Source organism: Lontra canadensis, unplaced genomic scaffold (assembly GCF_010015895.1).
Source record: "Lontra canadensis isolate GAN:19392208 unplaced genomic scaffold, GSC_riverotter_1.0 scaffold176, whole genome shotgun sequence".
In the NCBI taxonomy this organism is placed as follows: Eukaryota; Metazoa; Chordata; class Mammalia; order Carnivora; family Mustelidae; genus Lontra; species Lontra canadensis.
The window spans coordinates 251,267-267,262 of NW_022631170.1; the positions used below are offsets into that span (position 1 = coordinate 251,267).

Here is a 15,996-nt window from a genome sequence, read left to right on the forward strand (position 1 = left end):
AAAGTTTTTATACCCAAGACCTACTTCAACAAAAATTGAGACATCACCATCATCAGAAGCTATAGATTTTTAATCTAAAGATTGGGCATACAGCAAGCATTTTACATAAATTCTTGAGTTTTTTCATTATATAATAGGAAATAGGGGCCCCAGAAAAATAAGTCTCTTTCCATAGGTCTTAATCCATGGCCTCTGCGGTAAAGACAATCCCTAGCAACCCAGCAAGTGTTTGCTACCCATCCACATATTATTTGGTAGGACACAAGAGCAGCTATAGGTCTGTCCCTTGTCTTCTTACTGAAGGATTACGGATAGCATGAAAAGCAATGTTGTGGCCCAGTATTCACTTATATACACGAGCCTTTTAATTACACATTTTCTTATTAGGAGGGCAGTTGGGAGTTGGTAGCGTCTAACCTTCTAGTCATAAATGTTAAATGTTCAAAAGGACCATGTACTGCAATGGGCTTTGTTCAACATTGATTTTATCGAATTTCCAAAAGAATTCCAGTGACTAAGAAAAGTCATTAATTCCTTATACTTCAGTTTCCCATCTAAGTTAGCAATAAGTTTCCTGTGCTCTACTTAACCACGTTTAATTTTTAAGAATCTTAAGAGGAAAAATGTCTCACATGTAATTAAAAAGAATGTTGCTTGGTAAGAGTTGGGACTGAGCTCACAGTAATTCCATCCTGGTATAACCCCCTTCTGGCTGCTCTGGAGAGAAGAAGGACCCAGATACATATAAGGAAGTAACCAAGATGAAAAGGAGGGAAGAGATACAGCTTGAAGTGAAGAAATGACACAGACCCCCCACATACACACTTTAAAAACTTTATTTATATAAAAAACTCATTTGTTTTTAAAAGCATTAACAAGAGAGAAAGAAAAACAGGAAAGGTATGGAGCAGAAGACATGCCCCTTAGTAGTGTTCGGTGGGAGGTGGGATTTTTGGTTCTCTGGAATTGAATGTTTAGTGTTTTTATAAACAAAAAAGAAAAAAAAATAGTTAAAGGTCCCCAAAGCCCATGGCTGTTCTATTACCCACACCCCACCGAGAAAAAGAGCACCAGGAAAAGAGCAGAAGAGGAGAAGAGAAACCAAGAGTGGAGCCAGGTCCAGATGGGGGCAATTTCCCCTGTGCAGTATGTTCTTAGGATCAAAGAGGGGAAAAGGCTCCTTTTTGCCAGAAAAGGAGTGGGAAGAAATGGGGGGGGGGGGGGTAAATAAGGGATTTTAATGTATAGGGGAAGGGAAGGGGGGGAGTGGGTTGTGCACTTTTCTCTTACCCCATAGCCTCAATTTATAAGGGGAGGGGGAGAGAGAAGGATAAAGATTTCCAGTTGCACTAAACAGAGCTTTTAGATTAAGGGGAGGAGTAAAAGGCAAAAAAGGAGAAGGGTTAAAAACAAACAAACAAAAAGAACAAAAAAATAAAAAACAACCAGCACAGCAGCTGATTCCTCTAGCCCAACCCACTAATGAACACTAAACTGAAAGGAGGTGGTACTGGGGTTGGGGGCAGGGGAGGCAGGGAGGGAGGGCACAGAGGCGAGCGACCTCCCTCCAGCCACTTCAGAGATGACAGTAAATTTTGAGCAACTAAGGAGTAAGAGTCACACCACTCACTCCTCCCATATTTTGAGATTCATCAGAACAGGATTTTTGCAAAATCCCAACCATATACTATTGAGCAAAAGCTGAATGGCTGAAATCAGAGGCTCTACCAATTCCCAACAGAGAATCTGAGGTTCTCTAGGTCACCTCTCCTTTCTGCTATTTAGGGCCAATAGTGGGTAAGAAAGCAACAAAATATAATTTGCAAAATCATGAAAATGAGACCGCAGAGGCAAAGAAAGGCACATGGAAGGGAAGGAGGAGATGCACCCCAGGCCAAAGGCACAAAGATGAGGCAAATCCAGGGGCGATCTCCACCTTTTAAGGGTAAAGGGGGTGGGAATATGTACATCAAGTCCTTTTGTCAGCCAACCAATCCAGGGAAGAGGCAAGGAGGAAAGGGCTATAAGGTTAGGAAAAGGAGACATAAGGGCAGGGGGGAAGCCAGCTTCAAAGCTTCCTGCCAGTTTCAGACTAACTGATTCATGTACATTCCTACTAACTCCTCTTAGAGGTTCTTCTCCTCCCCAGAAGACATCTTTCTGCTCCTTCTCACCCAAAAAGTCTTCCTTGATACATTCTCCTCTTTCTACAGCCTCTTGCAAATGGCCAGGCCAAGTCAGCAGACATTATCACAGGATGGAAGAGGAAGATTAAGGACAGCCTCAGTAAGGGGCAACGGCAGCAGCCCAGGTTGTCATGAGGCTTGGAGAAGAGATGGAGTCTGTAGGTCCATGATGGTCCCTGCCCTGGAGATGAGGAGAGCAAGGTTTCTTAATCTCAGTTCTAGAAGACCTTCACTTACTCAAGGGCCCTTGCCAGGTGGAATGTGCCAATGTTGCCAGCCTTCTTTGAATCAAAAATAGTCACTGGGGTAAGGGAAGAGCTCACACTTCCCATTCTGCAAAAAAATAAAAGTCCCTTCCCCACCAGGGAAAAAAATCTTGATTAAGAATTATCAGTTTATCAGAGTGCTGGACACTGCATATACTGCATGTAACTTCCAATTCTTCCCATGGCTTCCAGTGAGGACTCCCACTTGCTCCCTCCCTCCATACAAGGCCAAGAGTCCCAGAGAGACCTGGTAAAAAAAAGAGCTAATCTGCAGCAGTTTCTCAAGATATGCATATAACTGAGTCAGGCTTCTTGGGAGCAACTGGAGGGGATCTGCAGGGGGCAGGAGGGACAATTAAGCTTCACTGGAACAAGTTAGGAGTTGGTGGAAAGAAGGCGGCCACTTAGGGCTAGAAGGGCAGGAGGCAGCCTGGCAGTTGGCACAATAGTCCAGCGAAGAAAGGGAAAAATCATCAGTCCATTTCGCCACCAAAAAATAAAAGTACATATATTATAAGCTCAGATGTAGCGGAGATAGTGGTGCTAAATCTTCTGCTGTAGGGAAAAAAAAGAGAAAGAGATGTTAATAGGATTGGGAATGAGGAGAACCAAACGATAGTTGAGCAAATCTGGAGGGAGGAAAGTAGCACATAATGGAGAATCCGATCACCAGAGGCATGTCCCAGCCTTGTAAGAGGCAACAATCACAAAAGCAGCACCCCCCAAGCTCCAAGTGGCTGAGACTAGGGTCTCTGGCCTGATCAGGTCAGCATGATTGGCAAACTGCCAGCACACAGGGGCCTCCTTCCTCAAGAGGATCTTGCGGGTGGCTGGAGGACATACCATGGAGGGGTTAGACACTTGGTCCCCCTCATCATCCAAAACCAACACATCCAACTCTTCCTCCAGAGATTCCTGCCCCTCGTCCTGCTGTGAACACATGCAATTTGTTAGTAAGGAAGGAAACAGAAACCTCGTGAGTGTGTGCCAGATCGAAGGAAAAATCCCCAAACTGGTCAACTCAAACAAAACAAGAGAATAGTAAGAAAAGGGCAAGATATTCAAGAAAAGGCAGGGACAGGACAAGAGTAATGTATGAGAATACATCGATCAGCATTAGTCACATTTATTGTCTACCTCCCCCTAACCTGACCGTTGCAGAATGACCCAAGAAATCCCAACATGAGTCAAAACTCCTACTTTACCTGAAAACCCCTACCAGGAAAGGATACTGTCTTTCACCAGGTACTTTTTTTTTCCTATATCTCAAAACATGGAGGTTTCAAAACAGAACTAGCCTTAGAAGGACAATAGTATATAAAAGAGACTTTACCATCAGGGGTGTTCCCTTCAACGGCTCCATTTCACCTAGATCCCCAGATCGATCCAGTGTTCTGTTGTGGTCCCCTCTCTCGTTCAGTGTGGAATAGTTGTTATCTAGCGAAAAAAGTACAACAGGATAGTCCCCTCTTGTGTACACTATATATTAAGCAGAGAAGTGTGAATTAGGCACCGCTGTTGGGAAGTAAACTTTGTCAAATGTTCCAGAAAGGCATTAAGGTCTCGTCCTTGACTTAAGGTCCCGGACTTAAACCGAACTTGTAGGACATAGGATAATAAGCTAAACAGAAGCAAGCTGTCTATAAATGGTACTGGAATTAAGAGGAGAGACAGTAAGGGGTGGTGCCAACAGTCAGGAAGAACCTAACAAAGGAGACAGGACTTAATTAAGGCTTTGGAGATGAAGAAAATTTAGCAAAACAAAGGGGAAGGGCATTCCAATAAGAGGTTATTACCTGAACAAAACCAAAAGAGTATAAAGACAAAATAGCAAATTAGACAGGGCGGGGGGGGGGGGGGGGGGGGGGGGGGGTGGGGGTGCTGAAACAGAGTACATGGAAGGAAAATGGTGAGGGAGCCTGGGGCCAGCTGGTGAAAGGCTTTAACAATTTAAGGACCCACAATTGATATTGTAGTAAGTAGGGGTGGGGATAGAGAATGATTTTTTTTTTAAACCTTTGCATATGTGGGAATGTAGAAGAAAGTAGATAGATGAAGTTTCACTAAATCTCTTCCTATCCTTACAAATAGAAATGTCCAGCCAATGAATGCTCTCCTAGGATGGTAAATGGTGAAGGTGCTAGAAAAAAACCACAAGGCCAGACAGTTCTCATCCCAGTGAAATATTACTCCATCTCCTCAGGCAGGAATTAATCACCTACCTAATGACTTTGTGTTTGATCCCATACTGCTCATCTGAATTTCTTCCCGATCAGGTTTCTTATCTATATGGAGTCAGAAAGTTATCCAGGTCAAAAACCAACTCTTCAAATTCTATACTCATCATAAAAATTGCTCTCTGGTTCATCCTCCCTCTCTTTCATCAAATTTTTACTGAGTACCCGCTATGTGCCAGAGAGTAGACAAAGCCCTCGTGGGCCTTAAAGAGATCCCTTTCCAAAAGACTCCTAGCGTAAGAAACCATTCACTCTAAGCCGCAATTATCAAATTATTTGGTCTCCAGACCCCTTTTAGTCTTAAAAATTAGTAAGAACCAAAAAGCATTCATTGGTATAAGCCATATGCATTACTATTTTACTGACCTGAGAGATTAATACATATTTCACTTAAAAGTAACAAGAAAGTTATTCCATGTCAACATAAAACTTTTAATGTTTTAGAAAAGCAGGTTTTTGTTGTTTTTTCTTTTTTTTTTTTTTACATTTTTGCATATCTTTTTCAAGTTTGGCTTAATAGAAGACAGCTGGATTCTCATATCCACTTCTACATTCAATCTACTGTGACACAATTTTAGTTGAAGTATAGGAAGAAAATCCAGCCTCCCACAGATAAAACACTGGAAAAAGGAGAATTTTAACAATCTTTTCAGATAACTGTAGATATTCTTTGATAGTATACTAACACTCAACAAGTACAGTTCCTCTAAGGTTAGCAACATATGGAACCTGAATCCAAATGAATGATCTCCTCATACTTTATTAAATTAAAATGCACTGGTCTGTCCTGAACTTTGACTGGGTCAATTACCTATGTATGCTTCTGAAACATCATGCATTGGTCACTTGGAAAATACTGGTTCACAGAGTAAGGCAGATCTACACTTAACACATTTCATTATACAACATCAAAAAACCAAGTCACATTCATTACTATTATCACTGATTTCAATAAAAAATTTTTTAAGTATCGGGGTGTTACCAGGCTCATAATGGCAGGTGTAAGTTTGCCAAAATTATCATTTTTGGGGGCGCCTGGATGGCTCAGTGGTTTAAGCCTCTGCCTTCAGCTCAGGTGATCCCAGGGTCCTGGGATCGAACCCTGCATTGGGCTCTCTGCTCAGCAGTGAGCCTGCTTTCCCCTTTCTCATGGCCTGCCTCTCTGCCTACTTGTGATCTCTGTCAAATAAATAAATAAAAATCTTAAAAAAAAAAAAAAGTTATCACTTTTACTTGAAAATTCGGGCAACAATTACAGTCACTTATTTTTCCTCAAAGTGACAAGCTCACTGCATTCATTTTTGAGAAAAATATCTAGCAAATATCCAAGTCTGAATAGGTGTATTTGGTCTTTCCTTCTTCCCCCCCCCCCCCCAAGGAAAAATGAGAGTCCATAAAAAGTGGCTAGTACACTTGGAAACTCCAACTATATCAACCATCATGCTCTGTATGCACACAGAATCTTTCAAGAAGATGCATACTCAAGGTTAGAAAAAGTAAAATTAATTTTTACAGCTCCATCAAGTATATTCTTAAATGAAACCAGCTCTTTTTTTTTTTTTTTTAAGTTGTGAGTCCACAGCAATAAAGACTGCGATGACTGATGTGGCCTGGCGTCACTGCCAGTGTGCACCACCAGGGCTTTGACACAACTGGCACAAAAGTCAACAGACATGGGGATGGATCCTCACACCACATTTCAAGAGCCCTGACTGAGGCAAAAGCCAAGTGTCATCAAGAAAATAAGAGTTACAATATACAATTCCATGAAAAAGAAAACATTTCATAAAATAAAATATGTATTTCATCTTTTGGGAAAAAATGTATTTGCTCACATGGCAAAAAATAAAACCACAAAGAGCAGCAGTTATCTCTGGGTAATAGAAGTAAGTGGTTTTGTTGTTGTTATTTTTCTGGTTGTCTGTATTTTCTAGTTTTCAACAGCCCATAATGTTACCTGGTATTACATGGGAATTGAAAAAGCAAGAAATAATCATTAGGCAATATATACATATATCAAATCATTGTGTTGTACACCTTGCATTTGTACAATGACAGATGTCTGTTCTCTCTCAAAGAGAGAATTGGTGAGACTAGGGTTCACTGCCCTGTCACTGTAACACTGCAAGCAAGGACAGAGAATCCCACCTGGGCTCCTGCCTCGGACAATCCCCAGGTGAAGTATTATTACCCTCATTCAGTAATAAATATATATTCTATTCCTCAGGCAGTCTGCCCACTGAAGAACAGCAGTGGTGGATAAAAGCAGAGGGGTATGCCCCCTGGATACTGTACCTGTTTTCTGGGTCCGGTCAATGAGAGGGAGAGTGCTGTCATCATATGAATGACTGCTCTGGCTTCGAGAAGCGTTGTTTAGATTCACCTGGAGGCCAACATAAAATGCAACAACGTCAGAGAATACTGAATTCACCCACATCTTATTCCCCAGTGGACACACACCATTAGGACCCTATTCTCAAATACAACTCTTACCGAAAGAGGACTCACACAGGTTAAAGAAACACCTATATCGTGAAACAATCTAGGATGTTACAGCTTCTATTTACGTTCCTGATGGTGTTCAGGAGACGACAGAGGGACCAAACACTCATACTATCAGAAGGTGACACAGTCTCTGGCAAATTCCTTCAAAGGGCTATGGCAGATTTGGGGCAAAGTCAAAAAGGCCACCTTCCTCCGTCACGACCAGCACTGACAGCATGCTGTGATGTAGAGGAAAACTGCAGCTGTTTGGGCAGCAAATGAAATGTAGGCACCACTCTTTTGGGAAGGAGGGGTAAGCCCAATGATTTCCTCACTAAGAGAGACTTGGGATAAAGTAGGACTTTTTGCAACAGTGAAGCAGAAGAAACCAAAGACAGAGGGGTACATGAGACCCAGGACAAAAAAGTACATGCCTAAGGCCCCAGAGCTGCTCTACCTGGAAGTCTGATTTCTTCCATCCTTCTTTTTCCAGTGGCTTCCGTAGTTCCTTATAGCCCCAGATTGTCTGTAATACAAGTGCTGCTGCTCGGACTTCTTTTTCTGAACGGTTCCTTTTGAGAAAAGTTAACACCACATGAATTTGGATGTTAAGACAAGGGAAGAAGCTGAGAACCTGTATTCTCTAATACGATGGATGTCACACTAGAAATGCCAAAATGGGCAGGAGCAAGTATTCACCAAGCTCTGTATTCTGTCCCCACCACTGACACACACAAAAAAAACGTTTGATGGAAAAGCAGGTTATCGATTGATAGCTCAACATCAAGGCAAAGAACAGAGCAGTATCTCTTCATCCTTTACATATAAAAAAGGGAAAATAACCTTAGAAAGCAAAAGGGGAGCGCTCCTTCCTAGCAGCTCCCCCCTCTCACACTCAAACTCTTCCAGTTGTCATTTTACGCATTAAACTCACCCTGATTTGTTGATCAACACCAGCTTCTCAATGCCCTGCGTCTCTCGAAGCTTTTTGGCAGCTTCCAAGTTCTCAGCAATAACCTCATTGATGGTGTTCAAGAGAGAGACCACAGTGTCCTCAGAGAAATTCTGGGAAGAGCTCTGCTGCCCTCCTGGCAGATTCTTTACCAAGTTGGGAATAGCATGTTTACCTACAGCATGCGCAGGGAGAACAAGCCAAGTTCAGCTATAAGGAGCCCAAGACTACACTTAACTACACTGATCATTGAAAATGAGGTACTGTCCCCAGGAATCAACTTCATTCTGCTATAATATTATCATACCAGAGGAGCAAAGGAGCTGGAATAGCCATGAATCCATGGTCTTTCTTATTCATTTATTCTCTCCTCTAGTCACACTGAAACAACATGAATACTTTATATCAAATATGCTAGTTTTTTCAGGTAGTCTAATGAAGATAGTATAGATATTTAAACTGTAATCGTTTAATAAAATAGTCGTTATGAATTTAACAAAAAACTGGGCTCTGCCACAGCCCACCTATATTAACTCTGGACAAATTACATTAAGTTCTTTCCTGGGCCTTTTTCCTTATTCTATAAAAAACTTGACCTCTGGGGCGCCTGGGTGGCTCAGTGGGTTAAAGCCTCTGCCTTCAGCTCAGGTCATGATCCCAGGATCCTGGGATCAAGCCCCGCATGGGACTCTCTGCTCAGTGGGGAGCCTGCTTCCCCCTCCCTCTCTCCGCCTGCCTCTCTGCCTACTTGTGATCTCTGTCAAGTAAATAAATAAAATATTAAAAAAAAAAAAAAAAACCTGGACCTCTGTAAAGAGGTCATGATCAGTGAGCATGTGTGGAATTATTAGCAATGCCTGCTAACAAAGGACATGCTGATTAAATAAAGCTGCTTCTGTTCTGTTTTTGAAGAGTCCTCATTTCTTATCTCCCTAAGAACGATTAAACTAGAATGCTTGGAGTTGCAAACTACAGAGAGCTACTGGGATCCCTCCTCTGTCATTTCAGTAATAAACGAAACAGCATCAGATGAAAGGCTCTGTACTAGATGCTGAACAAATGGTTCACATCCAACTCTTTACCAATGAGCTCTTTGTTGCGGGCATCCACAGCCAGATTTCTCAGTGCTCCAGACGCAGCTTTCACTACACGCTCATGTTCATTGGTCAGGAGGTCGGCGATGGCAGAAAGAGCCTTCTCTTGACGCAGAGCAGAGCGAATGTATCGACCGTACTAGAAATTAACACATGGAAAGACGTGGAACAGATTACAAATGGCGGCAAACTAGTTAGCGAGTTCTTCCACCTCTAAATCCATTTTCTAAAAGGTACTCACCGTCCAGCGTCCAGCACACAAGTTCTGGATCGCTCCAGCTGAGGCTTCTAGGATGGCAGGAGTCTTGCTCTCCTTGAGGAGTGAGATATATATCCGAACCACCTCTGGTTGAAATAAAAGCTCATAGCCTGCACAAGAAAGGACAGAAAAACAGAGAAAGCTAGTCAGGCTTTGGCTGCCAGGCTCTGGCTGGTTGAAGTCCAGCTTCAATACTCTGGACTGACAGATTTATGCTCCTGTACCATCAGGCTCCCTATACTCTCCCACCTACCCAACAGCCAACTCAGAGTCTTGAGTCCATGCCTTCTTAATTCATCCATGGTAGGAGAAGAACAGACATCAACTCATCATATGCGACTCCTCTCTCTCCTCTCTCACAGTTTACTTTGGCCTTGACATTCAGGGGATTCATTTGCCCATTGACAGCACTCAGGATTACAGATTCCTCGTCTCAAATGAATTGTTTCTAACTTAACGGAGTCATTCTGACCCCTCCCTTTACTATGATTAAGTAAAAGGGCCTATCCTAGATTTAACAACATGTTAAGTTTTTATATCCATGAAGAGCTATGAATTTTAAACCCACTATTCTGATAAATATAAACACCCAAACTGTGAGAAAGAGGCTTCTTAAAACAGGTAATGACTAAGAACTATAGTGGATACCTAGGGCACCTACATTTCTGGCCTGGACTGCCATCAGGACCTTACCCACCCTCCAATAATCTGAAAAGTTGCCAAAACAAGTCCTTCATAAGTTACTGCTACAATACCAGTTTCCCAATGCTTCACCATCACTCCACATCCAGAGTTGGAGGAAAGAGAACAGTGATCATACTGCACAGTCTACAGTTAGGCTACCCAATACTCATCTGTGGACTATGTGTATGAAACTCCTGGAGACTAAAAATAAAAAGATTAACTTACCTCGAGCTGGACTAGTTCTTTTAGGGAAATCCACTGTATCATTTGCTGGATCCTCTGTGGGTTTTTTCCCTTTGGAAATTAAAAAAAGGACAGAGGGGTAAAGTTTGAGAAAGAAAAGAGTCCACTTAGTGCACTTTTTACTCTTCAGTCAAAATCTTTTTGGATCAGAGATGCACTGACGCGGGGCAGGGGTGGGGAGAGACACCAAAAAGAAGAAAACAGAAAACCAAGCTCCCCTCCCCCATCCCAGCAAGGGGCTGCGCAGAAACAAGGACAGAAAACAGGCAGCAGACAAGTAAGATGAGGATAAGCACCGTTGTCGCTGTGGTCCTGAGGTCTGGTAACTGGGACTGCTGCCCAGGAATAGCATGCCATGAGCCATTGGCTCCAAAGAGCTGAACTTGTTTCAGTGGTCTTCCTCAAATGAATTTTCCTACATGCATCCATAGGGAAGGGTTAGGAAATACTAGAGAAGCTAAAACCAAAGCATGCAAATTAGAAGTAGGGAAGCGCCTTAAAAGATTCCACTCACCTCTGGAGAACCACTCATCTTCCAGTGCGTCACCCAAGGTGGAAAGCAGAAAGAAAGGAAGGAAGAAAAATGCAGGAGAGTGATGTCAACAGGATCATGGGCAAATAAGTAGGAAAGCAGGGAGAAAAAGAAAAACACAGAAAACACAGAGGAGGAATGGGGGAGAAGGCCCCAGATTAGTTGAGTTCTCGTCCTTTGCTGCCCCCAAACTGATACCAGTACCACCACCACCATCATCACCACCTTGAATGAAGCACATGACACAGGGAAGCAGCTGCAGAGCAAGGAGACATCCTTGACTAGGCAGACTCACATACCACTCAGCAAGTATTTTGTACCTAAGGCTAAAAGTGTTCCTTCCCCTTCCTGTCCTACATTAAAGAGCAAGGAACAACGAACCAAGACTCACCTTTGCCCTTCTTGGCCCCAAAGCAACTGGCAGCATGTGGCCCAGTATTGTTGGCAACAGTGGGAGGTGCCTCTTGGTAACGCTCTGCCTGTGGGATCTCCCGGTGAACTTGATACGACAAATTCCGAAGAAGGCAAACGCAGTTCTCCACAAGCTTGGGAACACAAGATAGAGGGCTTAGTGAACAAGGAGAACGTCTATCGTGATTTCCCAGCAAGAACAGGTTTCCCTGATTCAAGTATTAAAATACTGATCCCCAAAAAGCATAGCCCCATCCATTATCATTCACAAAGTCTCTTATGTGCGCCAAGCTTCTCAAAATCCTTGCAGCCTCAGACTAATGAAGGTTTCTGCCACCATTTGGTGTGACACAAAACTGAGGATCACCCTGACTTTTTCCTACTTAGGAAAATATATAACCTTGGAAACATTATGAAACAGCTACAAAGCTTTAAGATAGATAATATAGGTAGAAGAAATTCTAAAGAAAACTGTTTTCTTCTAAGGTGAACATCTACTTTAGGGAGCAAGGGTTGGTACAGATACCTAATGTCCCTTAAAAGCCTGAGATGGTGAGGTCTGCACGACAAGTACCTTCATGGCTGCTGTGCCTGGAATTCACTCAGCCATTAACTTACCTTGCTATCTGAGTCCTTCTGCCCAATCTCAGCCTGAACAATGAAAATGAGGGCATCCACTAAACCATCACATTCACGAAGTTTCCGGCGAGCTTCACTCCTCTCTGAGCTGACGTTCCTGAGGGGGAAGGGAGAGGCTTCAAGAAGACTCCAATCTACAAACCCTCCCTTAGTTATCTTCAACATCTACAAGCCTCCTCCGTACTTTTTCTTTTTACTGTAACAGTTAGTGAGTACTTGTTACAAACAAGGTACTGCAGTTGAGAGAAAGCTGAGTAAGACAACTCTTCTTCCAGGACATTTTTAACAAGGTCAGGGGGTGGGGGGTGAGGGGATGACACACACTTAGGGAGGGTCTAAATAAGGTAAACCAACAATACTTTAAGATCAGACGGATACTTCTTGCACAGGAAGTACAAATGAAGAAAGGGGCAGAGCACGCACGGGTATACTCCAAAGAGAGAAAGACTATATTGCAGCATTTATAGGATTTAGGAAGAAATCAGAAAACCTTGCATGAGATATAGGGACTTTTGAATTTAGCCTCAAAAGATAAATAAGGAGGGGCGCCTGCCTGGCTCATGTGGTAGAGCATGCAACTCCAGACCTCAAGGTCTTAAGTTTGAGTGTAGAGATTACTTAAAATCCTTTTTAAAAAAAAAAGGTAAAGAGACAAGGGCACTGTAGTCTTAAGGAAGAATACCTCTCCCCCAACACCACCACCCTTCTAGTACTGTGTTCCTCCTACTGCATTTGTCACAGCTTTACTTGAAATACAGGTCACTGAGGACACACTCAGGCTCAAGACTTAGACAACTGCCTTACATGTGGTAGATACTGAACAAATGCTCACTGAATTAAATGAACAAAGTCAAAGAGACACAGAAGTGAGGATGTGCAGGGGAACAAGTAAACCAACATAGCAAACATATGTGCACACAAGCAAGTAGTGACAAAGGTAAGACAGGCTAGAGTCACAGTATACAATACGGACAGGAATGGAAGCTGAATGACAGGCCAAAGAATTAAAAAAGAATTTCTTTTGTAAACTTAAGTCAGTCAAAAATTCAATCTTCATATTCTTGAAGCCCTTATGTTACCTAAGACAGCCAGCTGTGTTGGTGAGTACCGACTCCCACTCAATATGGCGCGGTTTACAATCTTCATTAGGTTCCCGCTCCCAACCAGAATGTGGGATGATCACTTCATCTGTCAATGCATGCAGTGCATGGTCCACAATCTCCATCTTGATTGAGTCATGGGATGAGAGATTCCACAGGGTTCCTGGCAGAGACAACCCATCAGATACCTCTCCAACACCCAAGACAGTATGTCTGAAGAATGCCAAAGAGAATCCCTTATTCCATCATTTCTCAGTCTTCCCCAATGACCAAATACCTTGTAATGGTATTCAAGCTTTTGTTTGTGACCCATGATAAGAAATATACATTATGGCTCAACATATATATACATATCTGTACATCATGAAACAAAAGTTTCATAAAACAATACTTACTATTTATAAGCAATATTCTCTGGGTTATCCACACCAGAGTTTCTCAACCTCATTAACACTGACCCTTTGGGCCAGATATTTCTTTGCTGTGGCAAGCTGACCTATCCATTATTAGATTTTGAGCAGTATCTATGCCCGTTACTCCTTAAATGCTGGTAGCACTCCCTCCTGCCCAAGCCAAGACATTGCAAATGTCCCCTAGTGGGCAAGACCAGTCCTGAGAACTAATAATCTATTCTACTTCTTGTTCTTTCTTCCTCTTGAAATACTGACTGGGATCCACAACTGTGTTCAATACACACTAATGGATCACAACCCACAATATGAAAAACCACTCTTCAAAGCAAGGATCACAAGCTCAAGTATCTACACATGTCAGGCAGGTGAGTCAGGACAAGCAGATATTTAAAAGAAATTACAAAGAGTGGAAAAATAGCAAAAGACACTCAGCTTCAGTGCTGGGGAGACAACTTGTTATATGGCAGTAGTTGGCAAAAAGGTTCAGGATTACTACAACTGGGAGAACATGCCTACCAGTCAGCTCAGACTAACCACTGTCAGGTAGCAAAACAGATCCACTGTTGCCAGTTCCCACACATTTTTAATAGAAGCCAAACAAGCTGCAATTTTAAATGAAATCTTCTGAGTTTTAAATTTCAGCAAGCAATTCTCTGAAATTTTGAACACTTTGTGTGATCCAAATAAATCAGAGAGATGAATCTGCCCCCAAAGACCACCAGTTCACAACCTTAAGTCAAAAGTAAAAGGGCTGAAAGTCCTTCTAGCTCTCAACATCTCTACGGGTCACAGTAACCCCAACCCAGCAGCTGCCCTTGTGCCCATAACTCACCGGTGATAACTTCAGTGAGATCCATATCCCGAGCCTTTCGGAGCAATCGCACAAGGGCAGGAACACCATCACAGTTTTTTATGGCGATCTTGTTATCCTGGTCACGCCCAAAAGAGATATTCTTGAGAGCTCCACAGGCTCCAAGGTGCACTTCCTTTTTGGGGTGGTCTAACAATCCCACCAGTACTGGGATGCCCTTGAGCTTCCGAACATCGGTCTTCACCTTGTCATTGCGATAGCACAAGTGCTGCAGGTATGCAGCTGCATTAGACTTGACAGCATCCAAGCGGAATCCTAACATGGCGATCACCTCCGGCAGCTCTGGCTGTCTCCAGTTGTGAGGCGGGGGGGCCCCCCTTACGCAGGCTATCCAAGCTTGCTAAACTTCCCCGTTCATGCTGGGCCAGAGGAGCCCAATAGTACTGGTCCGATGGCACCTCCTCACCAATCATGTCTTCATAGCTCCTGCAGTGTTGGAAGAACCAAAAGGAAAAGAATACATCAAGTTGTCGAGTCTGGTTTCGTGGAGAGCTCCCATGACCCTCCCATGACCCATGACCCCTCACCTCCAAGGCAGGAGGCAGGAGTAACTTCAAATCTAGCACACCATATCTTACCTGTCCTTTGTAAATGATATACTGATCAATTTTTCGTAAGGAGATAAGGGATTAATTTTAAAAGCATCTGAAGTTAGATTAAAACTACATTTTGTCCTGTCAAGTTTACTAGCTCAGAGGAGAGTAACAAGCATTCAGAGACGTTAATCACAGAAACAGAACCAAATCCTGACTGCTTAGCACTAAAATGATACCTGACAGCTAAGCTCTCTGGATAGTGACTGAAATAAACCTTCAGAAGACAGAGTTAAACCAAAGAAGTCCGCAAACAATGTCTGAGAACAACTCTTACAAGCCTTCGGCTAAACAGGAAAATGAGGCATTTACATACAGGAAACAGCTGCTGGGATTAGACCCTTAAACACATTTCGTATTTAAGCCTCTCCTTATCTTATTTTGGAAATTATAAAAGAGGAGGTAATAAGAGTAAAAAGAGTACAGGCCTTCGTGCTACACCGAAGGGGGACCTGGCTTTAGTAGAAGCTTGAACATTAATTTTCACAGTTCATCCCAACGTCATCTCTGCTACTCAACAAACGTGCTCCAGATAATGATTGCCAGCTTCCAATTTCTACAGATGACAATACCTTGGATTCTGTCGAAACAGAGGCTACTGAACGCCACAGCATTTGGGATAACCAATGACTAAGAAAAAGAACAAAATAAGCAGGGGAAGGCTTAGAGAAAAGTCTCACTGGAGAGAATTCTTCCTATTTCAGTACTACCAGCAACCACTAGAGGGTGAATCTGTCACACTATTATTTATTCATAACCACCAGGAAGGAAGAGACCCATTATCTGGCTCCCGTAGGAGAGGAGAGAATCTATTGTGTGGAACTCTCCAAATAAGCCTGTTGTTTGTTCCACAAAACCCCTCCCACTGTCACCAAACCCTGAAAGTTAGCTGCAGCAGAGGCCCTGCCTCAGAGCTGTCAACATCAACCACTCAACAGCAACTCAGATGGACAAAGCATTAGTAAAAATCCCTATTTTCAAATATCATTGCAACAAAGTAAGCAGGTTATAGCTAAGCTTTAAAAGGAGGCT

General features: G+C 42.8%; 1 protein-coding gene across 1 annotated transcript in view; it reads right to left on the minus strand.

Annotated features, from left to right (window-relative positions):
- Positions 1-1,425: 1,425 nt before the first annotated feature.
- The window catches only part of CTNND1 (catenin delta 1), a 47,027-nt gene continuing 32,456 nt past the window's right edge, over positions 1,426-15,996 (minus strand). The window contains 16 exon segments of the mRNA XM_032846530.1: positions 1,426-3,007; positions 3,296-3,382; positions 3,786-3,889; positions 4,675-4,737; positions 6,985-7,072; positions 7,631-7,745; positions 8,108-8,300; positions 9,208-9,358; positions 9,461-9,588; positions 10,388-10,456; positions 10,920-10,937; positions 11,329-11,482; positions 11,967-12,084; positions 13,067-13,250; positions 14,333-14,681; positions 14,683-14,797. Of these exon segments, the coding sequence (XP_032702421.1) occupies positions 2,996-3,007; positions 3,296-3,382; positions 3,786-3,889; positions 4,675-4,737; positions 6,985-7,072; positions 7,631-7,745; positions 8,108-8,300; positions 9,208-9,358; positions 9,461-9,588; positions 10,388-10,456; positions 10,920-10,937; positions 11,329-11,482; positions 11,967-12,084; positions 13,067-13,250; positions 14,333-14,681; positions 14,683-14,797 (1,948 nt within the window). The 3' untranslated portion in view covers positions 1,426-2,995.